At 47.2% G+C, this 21,219-nt stretch overlaps 1 protein-coding gene across 3 annotated transcripts in view; it reads right to left on the bottom strand.

Moving 5' to 3' along the window:
* The window catches only part of LOC119445284 (putative phosphoenolpyruvate synthase), a 155,887-nt gene that overhangs the window by 125,051 nt on the left and 9,617 nt on the right, over positions 1–21,219 (bottom strand). The window contains exon 1 of one of the 3 annotated variants that reach the window (XM_037709598.2): positions 8,683–8,894. The exons of the other annotated variants lie outside the window; for them this stretch is intronic. Coding sequence (XP_037565526.1) covers positions 8,683–8,800 — 118 coding nt within the window. The 5' untranslated portion in view covers positions 8,801–8,894. Of the gene's footprint in view, positions 1–8,682; positions 8,895–21,219 lie in introns of those variants that run through there. 3 annotated transcript variants of the gene reach the window in all.

Here is a 21,219-nt window from a genome sequence, read left to right as displayed (position 1 = left end):
TGCAACCTTTCTGAAGTGGCATCGGGGTGTGTCGGCAACTTATTTTTATATACCGCATATATCCTAATATATGGTGTATGCGGGGTATGAGTGAGGGTACTAAACATTGATGTGTTTAGGCCAAAGTACCGAAAAAAGAAAATGAGGAGTGCTTGAATATAAGCGAGCGAAGCTTACGTATCATTATCATCATCATCATCAGCCTATATTTTATGTCCACTGCAGGACGAAGGCCTCTCCCTGCGATCTCCAATTACCCCTGTCTTGCGCTAGCGTATTCCAACCTCCGCCTGCAAATTTCCTAACTTCATCATCCCATCTGGTTTTCTGCCGACCTCGACTGCGCTTCCCTTCTCTTGGTATCCATTCTGTAACCCTAATGGTCCACCGGTTATCCATCCTACGCATTACATGGCCTGCCCAGCTCCATTTCTCCCGCTTAATGTCAACTACAATATCTGCTATCTCCGTTTGTTCTCTGATCCACACCACTCTCTTCCTGTCTCTTAACGTTAATCCTAAGATTTTTCGTTCCGTCGCTCTTTGTGCGGTCCTTAACTTGTTCTCGAGCTTCTTTGTTAACCTCCAAGTTTCTGCCCCATATGTTAGCACCGGTAGAATGCAATGATTGTACACTTTTCTTTTCAACGACAGTGGTAAGCTCCCAGTCAGGATTTGGTAATGCATGCCGTATGCACTCCAACCCAATTTTATTCTTCTGTAAATTTCTTTCTCGTGATCAGGGTACCCTGTGAGTAATTGACCTAGATAAACGTACTTCTTTACAGACTCTAGAGGCTGACTGGCGATACTGAATTCTTGTTCCCTTGCCAGGCTATTGAACATTATCTTTGTCTTCTGCATATTCATCTTCAACCACTTACACTTTCTTCAACCACTTACACTTTCTCGATTAATGTCCTCAATCATTTGATGTAATTCGTCTCCATTGTTGCTGAATAGGACAATGTCATCTGCAAACCGAAGGTTGCTTAGATATTCGCCGTTGATCCTCACTCCTAAGCCTTCCCAGTCTAAGAGCTTGAATACTTCTTCTAAGCATGCAGTGAATAGCATTGAAGAGATTGTGTCTCCTTGCCTGACCCCTTTCTTGATATGTAACTTTCTACTTTTCTTGTGGAGAACCAAGGTAGCTGTGGCATCCCTGTACATGTTTGCTAAAATATTCACGTATGCTTCCTGTACTCCTTGATTCCGCAATGCCTCTATGACTGCTGGTATCTCTACTGAGTCAAATGCCTTTTCATAATCTATGAAAGCCATGTAGAGAGGTTGATTGTACTCCGTAGATTTCTCGATTACCTGATTTATGACATGGATATGATCCATCGTAGAATATCCCTTCCTGAAGCCAGCCTGTTCTCTTGGTTGGCTGAAGTCAAGTGTTGCCCTGATTCTATTGGAAATTATTTTGGTGAATATTTTATACAATACTGAAAGCAAGCTAATGGGTCTATAATTCTTCAGTTCTTTAACGTCTCCCTTCTTATGGATTAGAATAATGTTGGCGTTCTTCCAGCTCTCTGGTACACATGAAGTTGTGAGGCATTGCGTATAAAGGGCCGCAAGCTTTTCAAGCATGATATCTCCTCCATCTTTGATTAAATCTACTGTTATTCCATCTTCTCCAGCAGCTTTTCCCCTGGTCATGTCTTCCAAGGCCCTTCTGACTTCAGTGCTAGTTATAGAAGGAGCCTCTGTATCCGGTTCATCACTATTTTTAATGAAAGTAGCTTGGCTGTATTGGGCACTGTACAGGTCAGTATAGAATTCTTCCGCTGCTTTTACTATGTCATCGAAATTGCTGATGATATTACCATGCTTATCTTTCAGTGCATACATCTTGCCTTGTCCTATGCCAGCTTTCTTCTTACTGATTTAATGCTGCGTCCATATTTTACGGCTTCCTCAATCTTTCCCACGTTATAATTTCAAATATCCCTTACTTTTTTCTTGTTGATTAGTTTGCGTATGATGAGCTTAGTTTGATTAGTTTGCGTGATGAGCTTACATATAGTGGGTAATTAAATTATTTACAATTAACAGCTGTGCAATACACCTTTTTTACTTTTGTTTATTTATTCACATCACCCGCAGGGCCCAGAAGGGCGTTGCAGAGGGGGTGGATACGATGAAAAAAAAGTACATACGCTCAAAACAATTAGTTTTAGTATTTAAAGTGATAAATTCGAAATTTAATGAGTTACTGCAGTGTTAAAAGATGATGCGTCCTCCATGCAGGTGATGGAGGGGGGGGGGGGGTGAAGCAGTTGCACTGGGCACAGGTCTTTGGCAGAAAAGACTGAGAGAACATATGTGCGCCAGATCGGAATGAAAACTTTGAACCGATGATCAAGACGCGACGACATGAACGAAGTTCTGAAATGACTTCTCGATAAGTTAGTTACTTTGGTTAATGAATTTTATTGCGCAAGCAATTACACGGACACTTCAGGCGCATTTCTGCCGTCGCCGTAAGGTTCCGTATAATGTCCAAGGGTGATAACACCGTCGCGGCGCACCCAACGCTGTATGCGCGAGTGAAAGCGTGCGAAGGGAACCGGCTATCGCGGCTCAATGTCGCCCGCGCGAAAGGGAGGAAAGCGGGCAGGAAGCGGCCCGTCTTCTGTCGTGCGCGAGGCACCGAACGTTGCGATGCCTCGGGGGGAGGGGAAGGAGGAGGGGCGGCCTTCTACTCCGGCTGCAACTGCCTATGTGGCGGCTGCGCGTGGTCGCGCTGCCGTTACACCCGTTAAGGTACACCCGTGAGCAAAAGTATACGGACCACAAGGTCACCGAAATAAGTGAATTTCTTGGTAATTAACAACCGTAAACTGGAATTGATAAGTACACTCAAAGTTTGCAATGCAAAGTTTGGGCTGCAGTCCTCAATTTGAAATTGCGTTCACAGGCAGAGGAAAAATCGGCTTTTTCGCGCGACCGCTGGTTCGTATACTTTTGCTCACGGGTGTACGTTCACACTAGCGACAAAAACGCGCGCGACACGCCGCGCGTGGCGAGCGATGCTGTCGCGCGCGGCAAGATTCACGAAAAGCGGCAGCAACACGCGGCAAACGCTCGAATGGATGCTAGACCCATTTTTTGCGGCAGCCGCAAAACGAGCACCAATCAGAAGCGAGCCGCGCAGTTGTGGCTTAATGTATGGGCTCTGAGATCGAACAGTGATGCGCACGCCGTAAAATCTCAGAGGCAGTGTGCAGCCAATGAGGTCGTTTTCATTAAGCTTTCCCATACCGTTGTCCGCTTTCCGGCATGTCGTCGTCGCGCCATTGTCGCACAGGCAAAGAACACGCTAAGATTATGATGTTCACAGTCACCAATACGTCACCCAGATCTGACCTTTCTGAGCTTGAGCGACTCCCAGTGAAACGCCGAAACAACAAAGCAACTGCAACGGAGTAGGGAGCTTTCACTAGGAGCGTTGGAAGGGACCGAGGCGAAACGGGACGTCAAGTGGTGTCATGTGAATGCCGCTTCTCCCAAAACGCGGGTCAGTGTGACCTCCACAACGCATTTGTGCCGCGCGCGTTTTTGTCGCTAGTATGTACACCCGTGAGCAAAAGTATACGGACCACAAGGTCACCGAAATAAGTGAATTTCTTGGTAATTAACAACCGTAAACTGGAATTGATAAGTACACTCAAAAGTTTGCAATGCAAAGTTTGGGCTGCAGTCCTCAATTTGAAATTGCGTTCACAGGCAGAGGAAAAAATCGGCTTTTTCGCGCGACCGCTGGTTCGTATACTTTTGCTCACGGGTGTACGTTCACACTAGCGACAAAAACGCGCGCGACACGCCGCGCGTGGCGAGCGATGCTGTCGCGCGCGGCAAGATTCACGAAAAGCGGCAGCAACACGCGGCAAACGCTCGAATGGATGCTAGACCCATTTTTTGCGGCAGCCGCAAAACGAGCACCAATCAGAAGCGAGCCGCGCAGTTGTGGCTTAATGTATGGGCTCTGAGATCGAACAGTGATGCGCACGCCGTAAATCTCAGAGGCAGTGTGCAGCCAATGAGGTCGTTTTCATTAAGCTTTCCCATACCGTTGTCCGCTTTCCGGCATGTCGTCGTCGCGCCATTGTCGCACAGGCAAAGAACACGCTAAGATTATGATGTTCACAGTCACCAATACGTCACCCAGATCTGACCTTTCTGAGCTTGAGCGACTCCCAGTGAAACGCCGAAACAACAAAGCAACTGCAACGGAGTAGGGAGCTTTCACTAGGAGCGTTGGAAGGGACCGAGGCGAAACGGGACGTCAAGTGGTGTCATGTGAATGCCGCTTCTCCCAAAACGCGGGTCAGTGTGACCTCCACAACGCATTTGTGCCGCGCGCGTTTTTGTCGCTAGTATGTACACCCGTGAGCAAAAGTATACGGACCAGGGGTTGCCCGATAAAGCCGAATTTTTCCTCTGCCTATGAACGCAACTTGAAATTGAGGACTGCACTCCAGACTTGGCATTGCGAACTTCTCAGTATACTCGTCAACTGCAGTTTATGCTTGTTAATTACGAAGCAATTCAGCTTTTTCGGCGACCCCGTGGTCCGTATACTTTTGCTCACGGGTATACGTACCTTACGGCCACGCTAGTGGCAGAAAACGTGCGCGTCAAAAATACCACGGGCAGCAAGTTGCCGCGCGTCAGCGCTTTGCAGCGATGCCACCGTGGCAAGCGCGTCTCGCCGCGCGGCAGCGCGATAAGATCTCCCGCGCTCTCCGAACGCGCGAGCAACACTGCAAGCGCTCTTTGTTTCATGCGGGAGACGACGGTCGTCGATTGCAAACCCGGCGTGCACCGGAGGCGGACCGGTTGTGATGGCTCCGTTATCCCACGTACACACTAGCGGAAAAACGCGCGCGGCGCGCCGCCGGCGGCAAGACACGCGCGGCGAAAGCAGCCGCGAAACGGGTTTTTGTTGCCGCGGCAGATATCGCTCCTGGACCGATTTTTTGCGGTTTGCCGCGTGCCGCGGATGAAAGAGACCAATGAGAGCGGCCCGCTTCCGTGACGTGCGCGCGGGAAACTGGTTCCATGCGGACCCGCCCGACCGCTTGTTTCTCGTTTCGCACTATCATCTGGACGCGTGAGCTCCTGGATAGTTCGAGAAGGGGAGAGGAGTCTAGTCTGTCACGTGATTGTCGCAGCGGCGCGCCGCCGGTTGGTGTGGCCGCCCTGCCGCTGCTGCGTTTTACCGCCGGCGGCGCGCCGCGCGCGTTTTGCCGCTAGTGTGTACGTACCATTACGTCACCCTCGTCGCTCTTGATTGGTTCTTCATCTCGCGGCACGTGGCATTTGCCGCAGAAACGGGTTTCGAATCCATTTCGTGCGGCACGCCCAAAACCCCCGATTCCTGCCGCTTCTGCCGCGCGCGGCATGACGCATTGCCGCGCGTTTTTGCGGCATGTTTTTGCCGCTAGCGTGGCCGTAGCCTAATGGCACGTACACACTAGCGGCAAAACGCTAGTGTGTACGATTCTAGGAATGCAAGAGGAGAGATGTTAGTGGAATTCGCGGAAAGGAATAGGTTCCGAATAATGAATACCTTCTTCACGAAGCGCAGCAACAGGAAGTGGACCTGGAAAAGCCCTAATGGAGAAACAAGGAATGAAATACATTTCATACTCCCTGCCGATCCAAGCATAGTGCAGGATGTAGAAGTGTTAGGTAAGGTTAAGTGCAGTGACCATAGGTTAGTGAGGTCTAGGATTTCTCTCAATTTGAAGAGAGAGAGAGTGAAATTAGTCAAGAGGAAACAGGCCAACCTAGAGGCAGTAAGGGTAAAAGCAAACCAATTCAGGCTGGTGCTTGCAAACAAATATGCAGCTTTAGAAAAGGAAGATAAAGACAACATAGAGGTAATGAATGAAACCGTAACTAGGTTGATCTCAGAAGCAGCAATTGAAGTGGCAGGTAGGGCACCAAATCAACCAGTAGGTAAGCTCTCCCAAGAAACGAAGGACCTAATAAAGAAACGACAGAAGATGAAAATGTCCAACTCAAGAGATCAGATAGAATTCGCTGAACTGTCAAAACTAATCAACAAGAAAAAAGTAAGGGACATTCGAAATTATAACGTGGGAAAGATTGAAGAAGCCGTAAAATATGGACGCAGCATTAAATCAGTAAGAAGAAAGCTTGGCATAGAACAAGACAAGATGTATGCACTGAAAGATAAGCATGGTAATATCATCAGCAATTTCGATGACATAGTAAAAGCTGCGGAAGAATTCTATACTGACCTGTACAGTGCCCAAAACAGCCAAGCTACTTTCATTCAAAATAGTGATGAATCGGATACAGAGGCTCCTTCTATAACTAGCGCTGAAGTTAGAAGGGCCTTGGAAGACATGACCAGGGGAAAAGCTACTGGAGAAGGTGGAATAACAATCGATTTAATCAAGGATGGAGGAGATATCATAATTGAAAAGCTAGCGACCCTTTATACGTAATGCCTCCCAACTTCAAGTGTACCAGAGAGCTGGAAGAACGCCAACATTATTCTAATCCATAAGAAGGGAGACGTTAAAGAATTGAAGAATTATAGACCCATTAGCTTGCTTTCAGTACTGTATAAAATATTCACCAAGATAATTTCCAATAGAATCAGGGCAACACTTGACTTCAGCCAACCAAGAGAACAGGCTGGCTTCAGGAAGGGATATTCTACGATGGATCATATCCATGTCATAAATCATGTAATCGAGAAATCTGCGGAGTACAATCAACCTCTCTACATGGCTTTCATAGATTATGAAAAGGCATTTGATTCAGTAGAGATACCAGCAGTCATAGAGGCATTGCGTAATCAAGGAGTACAGGAGGCATACGTGAATATCTTAGCAAACATCTACACGGATTCCACAGCTACCTTGGTTCTCCACAAGAAAAGTAGAAAGTTACCTATCAAGAAAGGGGTCAGGCAAAGAGACACAATCTCTCCAATGGTATTCACTGCATGCTTAGAAGAAATATTCAAGCTCTTAGACTGGGAAGGCTTAGGAGTGAGGATCAACGGCGAATATCTCAGCAACCTTCGGTTTGCAGATGACATTGTCTTATTCAGCAACAATGGAGACGAATTACAAGAAATTATTGAGGACCTTAATCGAGAAAGTGTAAGAATTGGGTTGAAGATGAATATGCAGAAGGCAGATGTTCAATAGCCTGGCAAGGGAACAAGAATTCAGGATCGCCAGTCAGCCTCTAGAGTCTGTAAAGCAGTACGTTTATCTAGGTCAATTACTCAAAGGGGACCCTGATCACGAGAAAGAAATTTACAGAAGAATAAAATTGGGTTGGAGTGCATACAGCAGGCACTACCAAATCCTGACTGGGAGCTTACCACTGTCGTTGAAAAGAAAAGTCTACAATCATTGCATTCTACCGGTGCTAACATATGGGGCAGAAACTTGGAGGTTAACAAAGAAGCTCGAGAAGAAATCAAGGACCGCACAAAGAGCGATGGAACGAAAAATCTTAGGATTAACGTGAAGAGACAGGAAGAGAGTGGTGTGGATCAGAGAACAAACGGGGATAGCCGATATTCTAGTTGACATTAAGCGGAAGAAATGTAGCTGGGCAGGCCATGTAATGCGTAGGATGGATAACCGGTGGACCATTAGGGTTACAGAATGGATACCAAGAGAAGGGAAGCGCAGTCGAGGTCGGCAGAAAACCAGATGGGATGATGAAGTTAGGAAATTTGCAGGCGCAAGTTGGAATACGCTAGCGCAAGACAGGGGTAATTGGAGATCGCAGGGAGAGGCCTTCGTCCTGCAGTGGACATAATATATATATATATATATATATATATACATATATATATAGGCTGATGATGATGATGATTTGCCACGTAGCTGAACAGAACTAAGGTAATCTTGTTTGCCGTCGCTCGGAGATACTCAGATTATTTTTTATTTCGCCTAATTACCTAATTGGTCTTCATTGATTAATCAATCAAATTCTCAAATATTATAAATAGATGAAAACTGTCAATAAAAACACTGTAGAGCAACTGAACAATCGCGCGCCGATTTTGCGTGTATTCGAGGCCTTCTTTCACGCTCGGAAAAAGACTTTTAGGTAGCACGTACTGAGCTACACCAAGCTGTATCGGGAGTTTTTCTTGTTGCTCTACAGGTTTCTCATTGACAATTGTAATTTAATTCTAATAATTGAGAAGTTGATTAATTATTAGGACCAATTTCGTAATTAGGCGAAAAAAAGAATAACCTGAGTATCTCCAAGCGACGGCAAATAACGTTACCTTGGTTCTGTTCCGCTACGCGGCATTTTTGCGTATTTGCCATTGTTGAATATTTTTAAAGTTTGGCTAAATTTACGTGGGACACCCTGTATATAGAAAAGGCGAAGAAAAGCATTCAGCCTTGACTGAAAAAGAGCTTAGTGCACTCCACTAGAATGAACGATGAGTACGTTCGGTAGGTATGCAAGTGGAGAATAACGCAATTCGTCATCGACATTACTGTGCTAAATCCAATACAGGGGCTAATAATGCTTAAAAATATGCGCGTACTTAACGAGCATTCCGCTTCTCTATACCAGATAGAGAGAAAACAGCAGGGCTTTCTTCCACAACAAAACGCCCAGCATACGCGTTCGTCAGCCATGGCTCACCTCCGGGTCCGGGTGTCCAGAAACGGGACAAGTGCAACAGCAACGACGAAAACCACAGCCGCTGGAACCACAGCACTGTTCCCAGGAACACGACAACCAGCGTCGTCAGAACAATCATGGCCTCCTCACGCCCAGTACAGTCTCAAACGAAGATTCGCTCACTGCTCAACAGAAAGGTCTGGCCTCTGGCGGTGATCGAAGAACAATGATCGGCAGCAGGACTCGGCAGCAGGACTGGCCGTACCCTAATGGCACGTACACACTAGCGGCAAAACGCGCGCGGCGCGCCGGCGGCGGCAAAACGCAGCAGCGGCAGGGCGGCCACACGAACCGGCGGCGCGCCGCTGCGACAATCACGTGACAGACTAGACTCCTCTCCCCTTCTCGAACTATCCGGGAGCTGACGCGTGCAGATGATAGTGGGAAACGAGAAACAAGTGGTCGGGCGGGTCCGCATGGCATCATTTCCCACGCGCACGTCACGGAAGCGGGGCGCTCTCATTGGTCTCCTTCATCCGCGGCACGCGGCAAACCGCAAAAATTCGGTCCAGGAGCGATCCATGCCGCGGCAACAAAAACCCGTTTCGCGGCTGCTTTCGCGGCACGCGGCTTGCCGCCGGCAGCGCGCCGCGCGCATTTTGCCTAAAGTCCCTATATAAGAAAAGTACCGCCATTTTTTGTAGCGTTAGCTACACTGGCCTAGCCAAGCCCGTTTCGCGCGGCACATCAAGAGCCGTGCTGCGCATGCGCAAGGATCAGTGATGTCACACGGCTTGCGCACCGGAGCCACCGAAGCCGGCACCTCTCGCGCACTCCGCCGCCGCCGCGCGCGACTCACCGCCGCCGGTCTGCGCATTCCAGAGGAGTGACGTCGTAGCCGAGGTAGACGCACTGGCGCCGGCGCTCGCTCGCTGTGCAGTCGCCGTCTGACACTGCGCTGGAGCCGCTGCGCTTTTGACTGGCGTTTGCCAGTGTGGTATAGTCATGGAGAAGGAGAGCGCAAATGCTGCACAACAGCGCAGCCGTCTTTGTGGCAATAGAGAAGCAACGTGACGTTGAGCAAAAATAAATATACATGTGCCACATAATACGTATACCGCGTGTGTGTCATTGGAGCAGCAGTAAGCATGACAATCAAGCTAATCCTTGACAATCTAGACAACCAGGAAAGCTAAGAATAATCAGCTGAACCTTTGCTAACGCTACGTATATCCTGGCATAGCCGAGCTAAGCCACTGCAAACGCCGCTTCTCTCTCTCCTGTATCTCCGATTGGACGATGATAGCGCACGCTTTTCACTTCTTTATATTTAGTTTGTTTTCCCGCCTCAGAGCCATGTTGAAAGTCCTCTCGCAGCCGCAGTCGCGCGCCCGGCCTGAAAGCTTCAACGTGGACTTTCTAGGTGCGCCACCGTCGACATGGCTTTCGCAAGCAAAAAGTAAAGAAAAAAGCAAGTGCTTTAGGAGAGGAGGCGGTGGAGGAAAGAGTAGATGGCGGTACTTTTCTTATATAGGGGTTTTAGTTTTGCCGCTAGTCTGTACGTGACATAAGGGGCACAGCCTAGGTGCGTCGGCGGGCCGTAGTTTTGTGCTTGCTGTGTGTTCTGGACGCTCAGTTTGCGTTGAAGCGATAGACAACACGAATGTCACTTCGGTTGCTGCTGCTGCCGCGTTTCCTCACACCAGCGTTATGACAGCGGGTGTCCGCGGTAATCGAGTGTGATGTGTTCATGTTTGCTGTGCGCGCTGGCAGCATGCTTGTTAATTTAGCTAGCAAGCGAATGTTTACTAGTCGACACAGCCTATAAAAGGCTTCGTATGGCTCTCTGCTAATTTGCTATCGCAATCAATGTCGCGCCTTCCGGGTGAAACTGAGACTTTTTTGAAAAAGGCAGAGACAAGCAATGTTTCTTCGAAGCTGTAAATTAATAAAGCCAATGCCTGATTTTATTGAAGAAACGGTAGCTGAGCGGGAATAATTTGAAAGGACGAAACGAGCTGACCTGTTCTGAACTGACTCAAAGGTATCTGCTAATGTTTTTTTACCAGGGTTCCAAACAGGTGGCGCATACTCTAGCTTGGGCCTAATTAGTGTTTTGTAGAGCAGTAACTTCAAATGGGGTGGGGCTTTAGAAAAATTCCTGCGTATGTAACCAATAGACCTCTTTGCATTGTTAGGGATGTGTTGGATGTGCGCACGCCACGAAAGGTTAATGTTTAGTTGGATTTTGAGATATTTATTGGAAGTAACGTGCTCAAGGTTATTTCCACTGATAATATAGCCGAAAAGTGCAGGTGAGCTTGAGCGACGCGAGACAGAGATGAGTTTGCATTTAGTGGGATTTGAAAACGTTAGGCATTGTGAGCACCACCTTGAGATGTCATCTAGATGTGACTGAAGAATAAAGTTATCATACTGATTAGTTATTTCACAGTATAGAACGCAATCATCGGCAAATAGTCTAACAGAGCTATTAATTACGGCAGGTAAGTAGTTAATATAAATTAGGAATAGTAACGGTCCCAAGACGGAGCCGTGAAGAACTACTGACTTTACGGCTCAGTGCGGGGATGCAGAATCGTTAGCTGTTACAACCGGGGTACGGTTGGTAAGAAAACATTCTATCCTGTTCAGAATATTAGGGTCAATATTAAGAGTACTAAGTTTCATCATCATCATCATCAGCCTATATTTATGTCCACTGCCGGACGAAGGCCTCTCCCTGCGATCTCCAATTACCCATGTCTTGCGCTAGCTGATTCGAACTTGCACCTGCACATTTCCTAACTTCATCACCCTAAGTTTAGTACTAAGTTTAAGTACTAAGTTTAGGAAGCAATAAATGATGAGACACCTTCTCAAACGCTTTCGCAAGATCTAGAAAAATACAGTCGATGACTTGGTCCTTCTCTAAACAGGAAGAAATGTTCTATATAAACGATATTAGTTTCGCTTCGCAAGAGTAGTTTTTGCGAAACCCATGCTGAAATGAAGTGACCGAAGAGTTGGATTCCACAAACGAGACGAGAGTGGAAAATATGACGTGCGCAAGGATTTTGCATGGCACGCTGATAAGTGAAATGGGTGTGTGGGAGCACACAGTTTCGATTTAGCGAGTTTCGGTTTCGCCTTCAACGTCTGGCAATCATGAGCAGCCCCGGTATGCCGCCGGAGGGCGCGGGTAAAATTAATATTGGATGATGTTACGGCGGACGCAGAGAGCAGACCAGACTCTTCCGAGGGGAGCAGTTCAATGTGACCAAATTATCATCCTCCACAGGTCTGTAATTGAGAGGAGAATGCGGGTTACCTGATTTCAACCGAGGGAGCACCTTCCCCACCTTCCAATCTGCGGGCAAAGTTGAGCACTCGATAGATTGGATGAAAAGGTACATAAACATATACAGGAGTAAACAGCAGTATTTCTCAAAAATTTCGAATTAATTTCGTCGGCACCACAGGAAGATGATAGTTTTAAACCTTGAAATAACTTCTAAATTCCCGCAAAATCGACGACAGGCGGATCCATGGGAAAGAAATATTGTTTGCGCATGTACGGCACTGTATCAACACAGCAAACAGAAAATGATTTCGCGAAAGTGTCATTTAGCACCATGCAACGTTCTGCATTGCTCATGATGTTGTCATCGGTATCTGTAAGAGATATGTTATTTTCTAGCGTCAGCTACACTGGCCTAGCCAAGCCCGTTTCGCGCGGCACATCAAGAGCCGTGCTGCGCATGCGCAAGAATCAGTGATGTCGCACGGCTTGCGCACCGGAGCCACCGGAGCCGGCACCTCTCGCGCACTCCGCCGCCGCCGCCGCGCGCGACTCACCGCCGCCGGTCTGCGCATTCCAGAGGAGTGACGTCGTAGCCGTGGTAGACGCACTGGCGCCGGCGCGCGCTCGCTGTGCAGTCGCCGTCTGACACTGCGCTGGAGCCGCTGCGCTTCTGACTCGCGTTTGCCAGTGTGGTATAGCCATGGAGAAGGAGAGCGCAAATGCTGCTCAACAGCGCAGAAGAACGGAGAAGCTTGACTCATCAAATCCCGAAGTAGTTGCCTGGCAATTAGCGGTTGAACGTAGGAGGAATGAACAGAAGAAGGCTAAACGTGCTGCGGAGGCACTGGAGCAAAGGGACGAACGTCGTGCTCCAGACTCTCTTTGCGTTTCTTTGAAGGACAAGTTTAACCTTGAATTAGCCAGTCTTCCAACTGCACAGACGACCCAATGGGGAAGCACCACTGATCTTGTCTATCAGAGACAGACAGACAACTCCAAATACTGTGTTGGGGCCATAGAGACGGCAGCGTGTTACTTCAGTGATCACCGAGCCGTCTTTGTGGAAATAGAGAAGCAACGTGACGTTGAGCAAAAATAAATATACATGTGCCACATAATACGTATACCGCGTGTGTGTCATTGGAGCAGCAGTAAGCATGACAATCAAGCTAATCCTTGACAATCTAGACAACCAGGAAAGCTAAGAATAATCAGCTGAACCTTTGCTAACGCTACGTATATCCTGGCATAGCCGAGCTAAGCCACTGCAACTTCTTTCCTTTTTATTTGAACTGTGCTCCAAAACTTTGATGGATTAGTAGAAATAAGTGAGGGTAGATGGGTATTTAAAAAATGTGGTTGATCCCTCTTATATAGGAATCGGTATAGAACACGAAAGTGAAACGTATCTTCACAGAAGTAGTGTAATGTTTATTGCACATTGATATATAATGTCTATTGGTGTTTTGTGGCTAAAGCGCCCTTAGGCGTTGATGCACCCACGCTGACGCCTGGTGGCACGTCTCCTCCATCACGACTACCAACGTCGATGACCATGAGCAACCGTCGTGCATATGGAAGCTGCACTACGCTGCACACGCTAGCACAACGCGAAAGACGAAGCACGTAACTGACACACTAATACAACGCGCAAGACAAAGCACGTAACTGAATCGTCACCGAGTCAAATCAGCGCGTCGTAATTGCAGCCTCCGCGATCAACTTCAGAAACATTTTCAGAGCTAATTGCGGAGGCCACGCTCCGCTGTGCTGAGTACGGTGAACGCCACCTAGGTGGCGTTGGTAGTGCTTCTTGATGCCAGCGTCCCTTCGAATGCTGGCATCGAGGCGTCGCAGTGCTGAGACCACCGAAGCGTTCACTGTCGGTGCGCGTTAGTGTCATAATGCAGTACTTCTCTTTTCTGCTCGTAGGCGGCGGCACCGCCCCGAGCAAGAGCGCGGGTACACGGAGGAGTGTTAGATATATAAGGCGCGTCTGTGTAGCTCTCTGCAAATGCGTTTGTGGCGCAATGGGTTAAACGCTCGGCGATCTATCGTCGAGGACCGAGAGGTCGTGGGTTCGATTTCCAAATTTTGCATGTTTGTGGAACTTTTTCTTCTGGTTTCTTTCTTTGTATTATGTTCTATGACGTATTTCCGTGAAGGAAATTCACTGACGTATTTCATTCACTGACGTATTTCCGTGACGGAAATACGTCAGTGAAGTCTTGGTGGACCCCGGCATAAAACACTTTCGTGTTAAAAAAAAAGAAAACGTCCTTCGCTTATTTTAACGCGGTACGATAAGCATGTAGCGTATTAGAATAATCGTTCCAACGAGTAGAAGTTCGATAGCGTTTTGCAAGACGGAAAACGCTGATTATCATCATCATCATCGTCATTGTCAGCCTATATTTATGTCCACGGCAGGACGAAGGCCTCTCCCTGCGATCTCCAATTCAGCCTGTCTTGTTACCCCTGCGCTAGCTGGTTCCAATTTGCGCCTGCAAATTTCCTAACTTCATCAACCCACCTAGTTTTCTGCCGTCCTCGACTGCGCTTCCCTTCTTTTCGTATCCATTCTGTAACTTTCATGGTCCACCGGTTATCCATCCAACGCATTACATGGACTGCCCAGCTACATTTATTTCCCTTAAGGTCATTTAGAATATCGGCTATCCCCGTTTGCTCTCTGATCCACACCGCTCTCTTCCTGTCTCTTAACGTTAGGCAAAATATTTTTCGTTCCATCGCTATTTGTGCGGTCCTTAACGTGTTCTCGAGTTTGTTTCTTAACCTCCGAGTTTCTGCCCCATATGTTAGCACCAGTATAATGCAATGATTGTACACTGGTCTTTTCAATGACAGTGGTAAAGTCCCGGTCAGAGATTGGCGATGTCTGGCGTATGCAATATAACCAAATTTTATCTTCTGTAAATTTCCTTCTCCTGATCATCGTCCCCTGTGAGTAATTGACCTAGATAAACGTACTTCTTTACATACTCTAGAGGTTGACTGGCAGTCCTAAATTCTTGCTCCCTTGCCAGGCTATTGAACATTATCTTTGTCTTCTGCATATTCATCTTCAACCTCACTCTTACACTTTCTCGGTTAAGGTCGTCAAACATTTGTTTTGATTCGTCCCCATTGTTGCTGAATAGGACAATGTCACCTGCAAACCGAAGGTTGCTTAGATACTCGCCGTTGATCGTCACTCCTATACCTCCCCAGTCTAAGAACTGCAGTGCATGCAGGGAATAGCAGTGAGTTATTGTGTCTCCTTGCATGACCCTTTTATGGATCAGTAGTAATCTTTCTACTGATTAGCTCATTAGTTATTTGCTTATCATGCTAAGGTTTTTCACGGTAAAGAATGCTATCGTCTTCAAATAGTTTAAATTACGGCAGGTAAGTCGTTAATGTAAATTAGGAATGTCAATGGGCCCTAGGCAGACCCTTGAGGAACACCTGACTTTACGATACAGTGCGACCAGTGTTGGGCAGTATCTAAGATTCATGTATATTAGATATACTCTCTCAGGTACTCTTTGAGTATCTTGTATCTATCCGGATGCATCTCCCGCCTGGATTACCACGACGTGAACAGACCATGATGTACCGTCTGTGGTTAGGCGTTGCTTTTACGAACTCATATGCCTTCCTTATTGGAATGGCCAACAGCCCCACGTGGGGCATGTGCAGCAGCGATGAGGGGCTATAACACATTATCTGTGTCCGCCCGCGCTATAGTGTGGAGAGACAAGTGCTGTGCAGAGTGCTGGATCAATTGGACAATCGTCCACTAACGGAACTAAAAGCTTTAGGTCAGTGCTCCGAAAGAACAACTGCGCTGAAGGCCTTACTCGCGCTACTAAGTTTCCTGCGGTCTACGGGCTTTTATGATAGACTTTAGGAACGGGGCCCCCTACCACTCTATATAGCGTACGTAGTTTGTTTGTGCTCGTCTCTCTCTCTCTCTTTTTATCCCCCTACTCCTTCCTCCCGTGCAGGGTAGCCAACCGGAACTACCTCTGGTTAACCTTCCTGCCTTTCTATGCATCCTTTCTCTCTCTCTTGTATCTGTATCTTGATACGTCTGGCAAGATGTATATCAGTTTCTGTATTTCCGTTACAGGAAATAATGTATCGTGTATCTTAAGATACAAGAAACTGCCATCGCAACTGGTCGGCAAGCAGAGCATATAGCTGGTCATCATGCTGAGCGACGACTCCCATCATTTACAAAAGCGACAAGCAAAAACCGCCGACAGCGCAGCGTGTGAAGAGCTGTCATGTTAAGCAGCTAAAGCAAGCCCAATAAATCGTTTCGGAATGAAACTACTTCAACAAGAAAGACAACAATTTTGAGGTATATACTAACAGATATTTCATTCAAATGAAACAATGTTGGTCGTAGTTAAGAACTTTCCATGCAAACTTTTTTGTGTCTACGCGTTTGCTGCTACATTATATACTTGTAGATCTATAATAAGAAATTTGCGAATGTATTAAGATACACATGTAACGTATCGTATCGGATACAGTAATTGCGGTAGTATTTTGCATCTGTATCTGAAATACTTGTTGTCCAAGTATCTTGTATCGTATCATAATACAATTGTAAAGTATTTTTGCCCAGCTTGGACGTTATGTATGAAAAAAATATTCGCGAGCCCACCACGCGGTTTTCAAACCACTGCGCGGCTGCTTGCACAATGCGTATTGATGCATTAGCATTGCGGGTGTTAAAGGGGGAAGAAGTGTATGTGGGTCAAGTGTGGGAAACCAGTCGCGTGGCGTAGGTATAACCGCGTTCACCACATTATAAAGTGTTGTCACTTTATAATGTGGTGGATTCGAGGAATATGTCCTGTGTCTTCGAGGAACGAAGTGCAACTGGCGGTGGTCCGGAGCAGACTACCGTCAGTAGCACAATATATATATATATATATATATATATATATATATATATATATATATATATATATATACATACACACATACTCGTTGTCTAAGCTCTCCCATCCACTCTGTGCCTCTACAATGCGACCGGCTGCCGACACTTCACAAACATACATTTCTCCCCACTTTGACACTGCTAACGCTAACGCATTAAAATTCATATGCCGGTGAGGCGCTCCCGGCGCGTGAAGCCTGGTTTGCAAGTTATGACATCACGTACTCATACTTTGCATTAGAGGCCTCGCGAGTGCAACCACAACATAGAGAAACATACTACGTGAAGAGTGGCCACAAGGGCCATTTCGCGGCCGAGCAATTGAGGGTCTGACCACCCACCAGATGGCGTAGCGACAAGCGCTTCCACTTCGCTTCAAAGATAGACAGGTTATCATGCCTCCAGCGGGCTGCATCGACGCGTCATATATTTCTCTATGACGTCCCCTCTGTGGTGTCCCGTCTTCATAGAAACGTTGATGCTGCGCCGGCTGCTCCGGTCATGTGCTGCTGGATACGCCCACCTCGCCGCGCTTTCAACACGCCGGTTCGCTGCTGCGGTAAGTCGAATCCTTTTGTCTGCACTAAGAATTTGCAGTTGTTTGCGTTCAACATTGTTAAAGAGATGTTTATTGATGCTGATGGAGTGTATTTTTGCGTGCGTAGCATACAATATATCCTTCGGCGCCCACCGAGGCTGGTTCGTAAGCATGGGCTGTACATAACGCGTTGCTGTCATTGCTAAACCATTCTTGTTGTTCTGCCTGCTCCTTACCTGCAATCTTAATGATATGTACTGAAATTAGTTGTGTCCAATAGGATCTTGGTAGTACGCTTGTAAACAAGGAAAAATAAAGCATTTTGTTCTGTGCCACTACTGCTTCCTGTTGTGTGTAATTCAGAAGAACGGCAAAAAAGTGAGAACAAAAACAACAACAAAATCTCTGACCGCATGATTTTATGCTGTTCGCATGAGCAAAGTCCGTTTTGCATGGTGCATCGACAACCATGGTTGTTTTGGTTTAGTAAAAAGATTGCGATCTGCCAGTTTATACGCCTGTTTATGCCAAAAACACAACACCGGAGCTTCACTAAAGACAACCTAGTTGAACACTTAAACCGCTAGGTAAATCATATTGAAAAGCGCTGCTGTCGAAAACCGAAACCAAAACAGAGCCAAACCAGGGGTCCCGAATCTCGGAAGACAAAATTGACGGTCTGACGAGCCGCTGGTCGTGCTGGTAGCAGTGCAGTAGCTGGGCCGCAAGGTCCCTGGGAGTGTCCGCTCTTTAAGTAGTATGTTTCTCTATGACCACAATGCATGTCACTTCGCGTGCACGGACCCGCCAAGCTGCCTTGCGAAAGAGCGAGGCTCGCCACTTCCGTCACGTGGAAAACTGCGCAACAGCCTTCAGGACAGCGCCTTTCAGGCGGCGGCCCTCGTTGCGGTGACGCCATCAGCCATTCACGCGCACGGCAGATTCCCTTGAGCCGTCTTTCAATGCAGGGCGGAGTATCTGCGACGCTCCGCTGGCTTCGGTGGTGCGCTCGCTCGGTGCCTGACCGCTAATCACTTCATCCAAAACAACGTGGAATTGCAAAAAAGAAGAAAAAAATTGCCTTTTGTGTTGGAAGCTAATGTTTCTTGCCGTCTGAGGACGTGAAAAGACACGAACTGGTGTGTACACACGTACACCCGTGAGCAAAAGTATACCGACCAGGCATTGAGCGAAAAAGCCGATTTTTTTTCAACTGCCTGCGAATAAAACTTGAAATTGAGAGCTGCAGTCCAAACTTGGCATTGCGAAGTTTCCACTGTACTCGTGAATTTCAGTTAATGCGTGTTAATTACGAAGCGATTCAGTTATTTCGGCGACCCTGTGGTCCGTATACTGTTGCTCGCGGGAGTACGTGCTACTGACTCCTCAAGCTATTCCAGGTCTTTGTAGCAGTACGATTCGCGTTTTCTTCAGGCAAGTGGTCAGTGCGGCGAAAACGCTGTCCCTGAAAAAAAAGATAACAAATAAGACATAACGACAGGACCGTTGCTTGTAGGAGGTGCCTGCCATGTTGCTCAGCGTTATGAGTCGACTGATTTTCTTGCGATCTCTTGAAAAATGAATCCATACCAGTCAATATCAACGGCTACTCGAAGCTAATGGTGACTGGCAATGATACTGATTTATGGAATTTGTAACCCCGCAAAGCAACACGTGGGCCCTGAGGCGCCGTATAGTACAGGCCTGCGGATTTATCTTGAGCCGCTGGGGATGTAACATCCGCCAAAATATCAGTACACGAGTGATTTTGCATTACGGCCCAATCGGAATGCGGCTGCCGCGCAGGAAACCGAAATCAGTTCCGCAGGAGGAGGGAGGAACGCGAAGCCGTAACTGGCTAGACCGAGAGGCGCATGGCATTTAGTTGCTTCGGTATTCTAGGCTTTGAGTACGCCTTTTAGTGATAGCAAAATTCTCTTTAACCAAATTAGTCTCAATTGAAACATCAAGAGTTTCGCGCCTCAGCCAGTGAGCTATTCGTCCAGGCTAACCGAGGGAGAAAGTGCAAGAAAAGCGGACCAAGGTTCCGCGCAGCGCGATTCCCGCGCCATTCACACATTTCATGCCAGTGCCTTCGTAGTTTTCGACTATCCTATTTCGAGGCATGCGTTCCTAAAATCATCCAACGCGAACAATATTCTTCGTGCCGTATGCTTTGTGCGAGATAGAATTCTAATAAAATTTATATCTCGTTGTTTGAAGATACGGAAGCACGCACGTAATAGTATATTCTACGCGCCACCCGCGGATGCGCATGCGCACGCGTAGTCATCAGTAGATGTAACTTGAGTTCGCTCATTTCCTTCTCTCGTCCATGTAGTCCCGTTCACGCAAAACTCAGTCACCCAGCTATCGATTGATTGCTATTGATTGCTGGGATAAAACGGGCATCGTGAGCAGTACTTGTACAAGGCACATACCTTATAACACGGGAAAGGTTAGTGCGCGAAAGTAGCCCCGAACAGGAAACAAGCTTGCGCAATGAGCTTAACACCTCTCACCTTAATCACACACCACCGCCTTAAACAATACCTGTTACACCAGGAATCATGTGCAGTATCTATGCAAGAGCGCATGCTCACGCTGTCACATTTCGTCCGTTGAGGATGACTCCAGCGACGAAAGCATGCGTGTAAACAAACACACGCGCGTACGTGGCTCGACGCATTGACAGTTCAGGAAGAAAACTCGGAGGGAGTGTGACGTCAGGCAGCTTGCCTCGGCATGTAAACTTGCTCTGTCTCCTTCTTCCTTCGCTCTTTGTCCACCCACCCACTCACTCTTAAAAAAGGTCCAACGCACACTTTGGAATATGTGTGGAGCGAAGGTTTTTTTACTTGGATATATATAATCAAATGGCTATAAATTGTCCCACTTCCTTCGTGCGTCATTGACGCAAATGAACTGATGTGCTCTGGCACGCCCATGCTAAGCAATGTGGCAACTGTTATCATCATCATGGTCATCATCATCATCATCAGCCTATATTTATGTCCACTGCAGGACGAAGGCCTCTCCCCCTGCGATCTGCAATTACCCCTGACTTGCACTAGCTGTTTCCAACTTGCGCCTGCGATTTTCATAACTTCATCACTCAACCTCACTAAGGTAGAGGATATTCTAGTGGACATTAGGCGGGAAAAGTGGAGCTGGGCAGGTCATGCAATGCGTGCCCTGCCCAGCCCAAAAATGCGTAGGATGGATAACCGGTGGACCATTAGGGTTACAGAATGGATACCAAGAGAAGGGAAGCGTAGTCGAGGACGACAACTGTTATATTGAGTTGGTTTTCTTCATTAATTGTTAAATTAGGCACCCGAATCTCCACCAATCCCCCATTGCGGATATCTGCCATAGTATGGAAATCATGATCATAAATCCACACACGGCGATCATCTCAAAGAGCCTGTGTGCGTTGGCACAGTAGGAGTATAAGTGCGTTGGTGGCCTTAGTTTTTTTCCTTTATTGCCTCGCATGTCACAGAGCTTACGAGGTTGAAAGAACAGAACAACAAGATCATATTACGGTGAACCCTGAGCTGTTTGCTGACTATATGTTATCAGTATTTTGAGATGCGTAACAAAAGTTCTAATCTAGGAACCCACTCTGGTACATAAGTCTGAACCTTCTGCACTTCGACAAACCGTGACACAGATTCGCTAAAATATTCGCGAACAAGTCCAACTTCAATATCTGCATCGAGTACAGCCGTCAGAGTTCACCATATGCTGTGCAGG

Source organism: Dermacentor silvarum, chromosome 3 (genome assembly GCF_013339745.2).
Source record: "Dermacentor silvarum isolate Dsil-2018 chromosome 3, BIME_Dsil_1.4, whole genome shotgun sequence".
Classification (NCBI taxonomy): Eukaryota; Metazoa; Arthropoda; class Arachnida; order Ixodida; family Ixodidae; genus Dermacentor; species Dermacentor silvarum.
The sequence above is the reverse complement of the archived record's forward strand: the minus strand, read 5'-3'. Positions and strand labels throughout refer to the sequence as shown.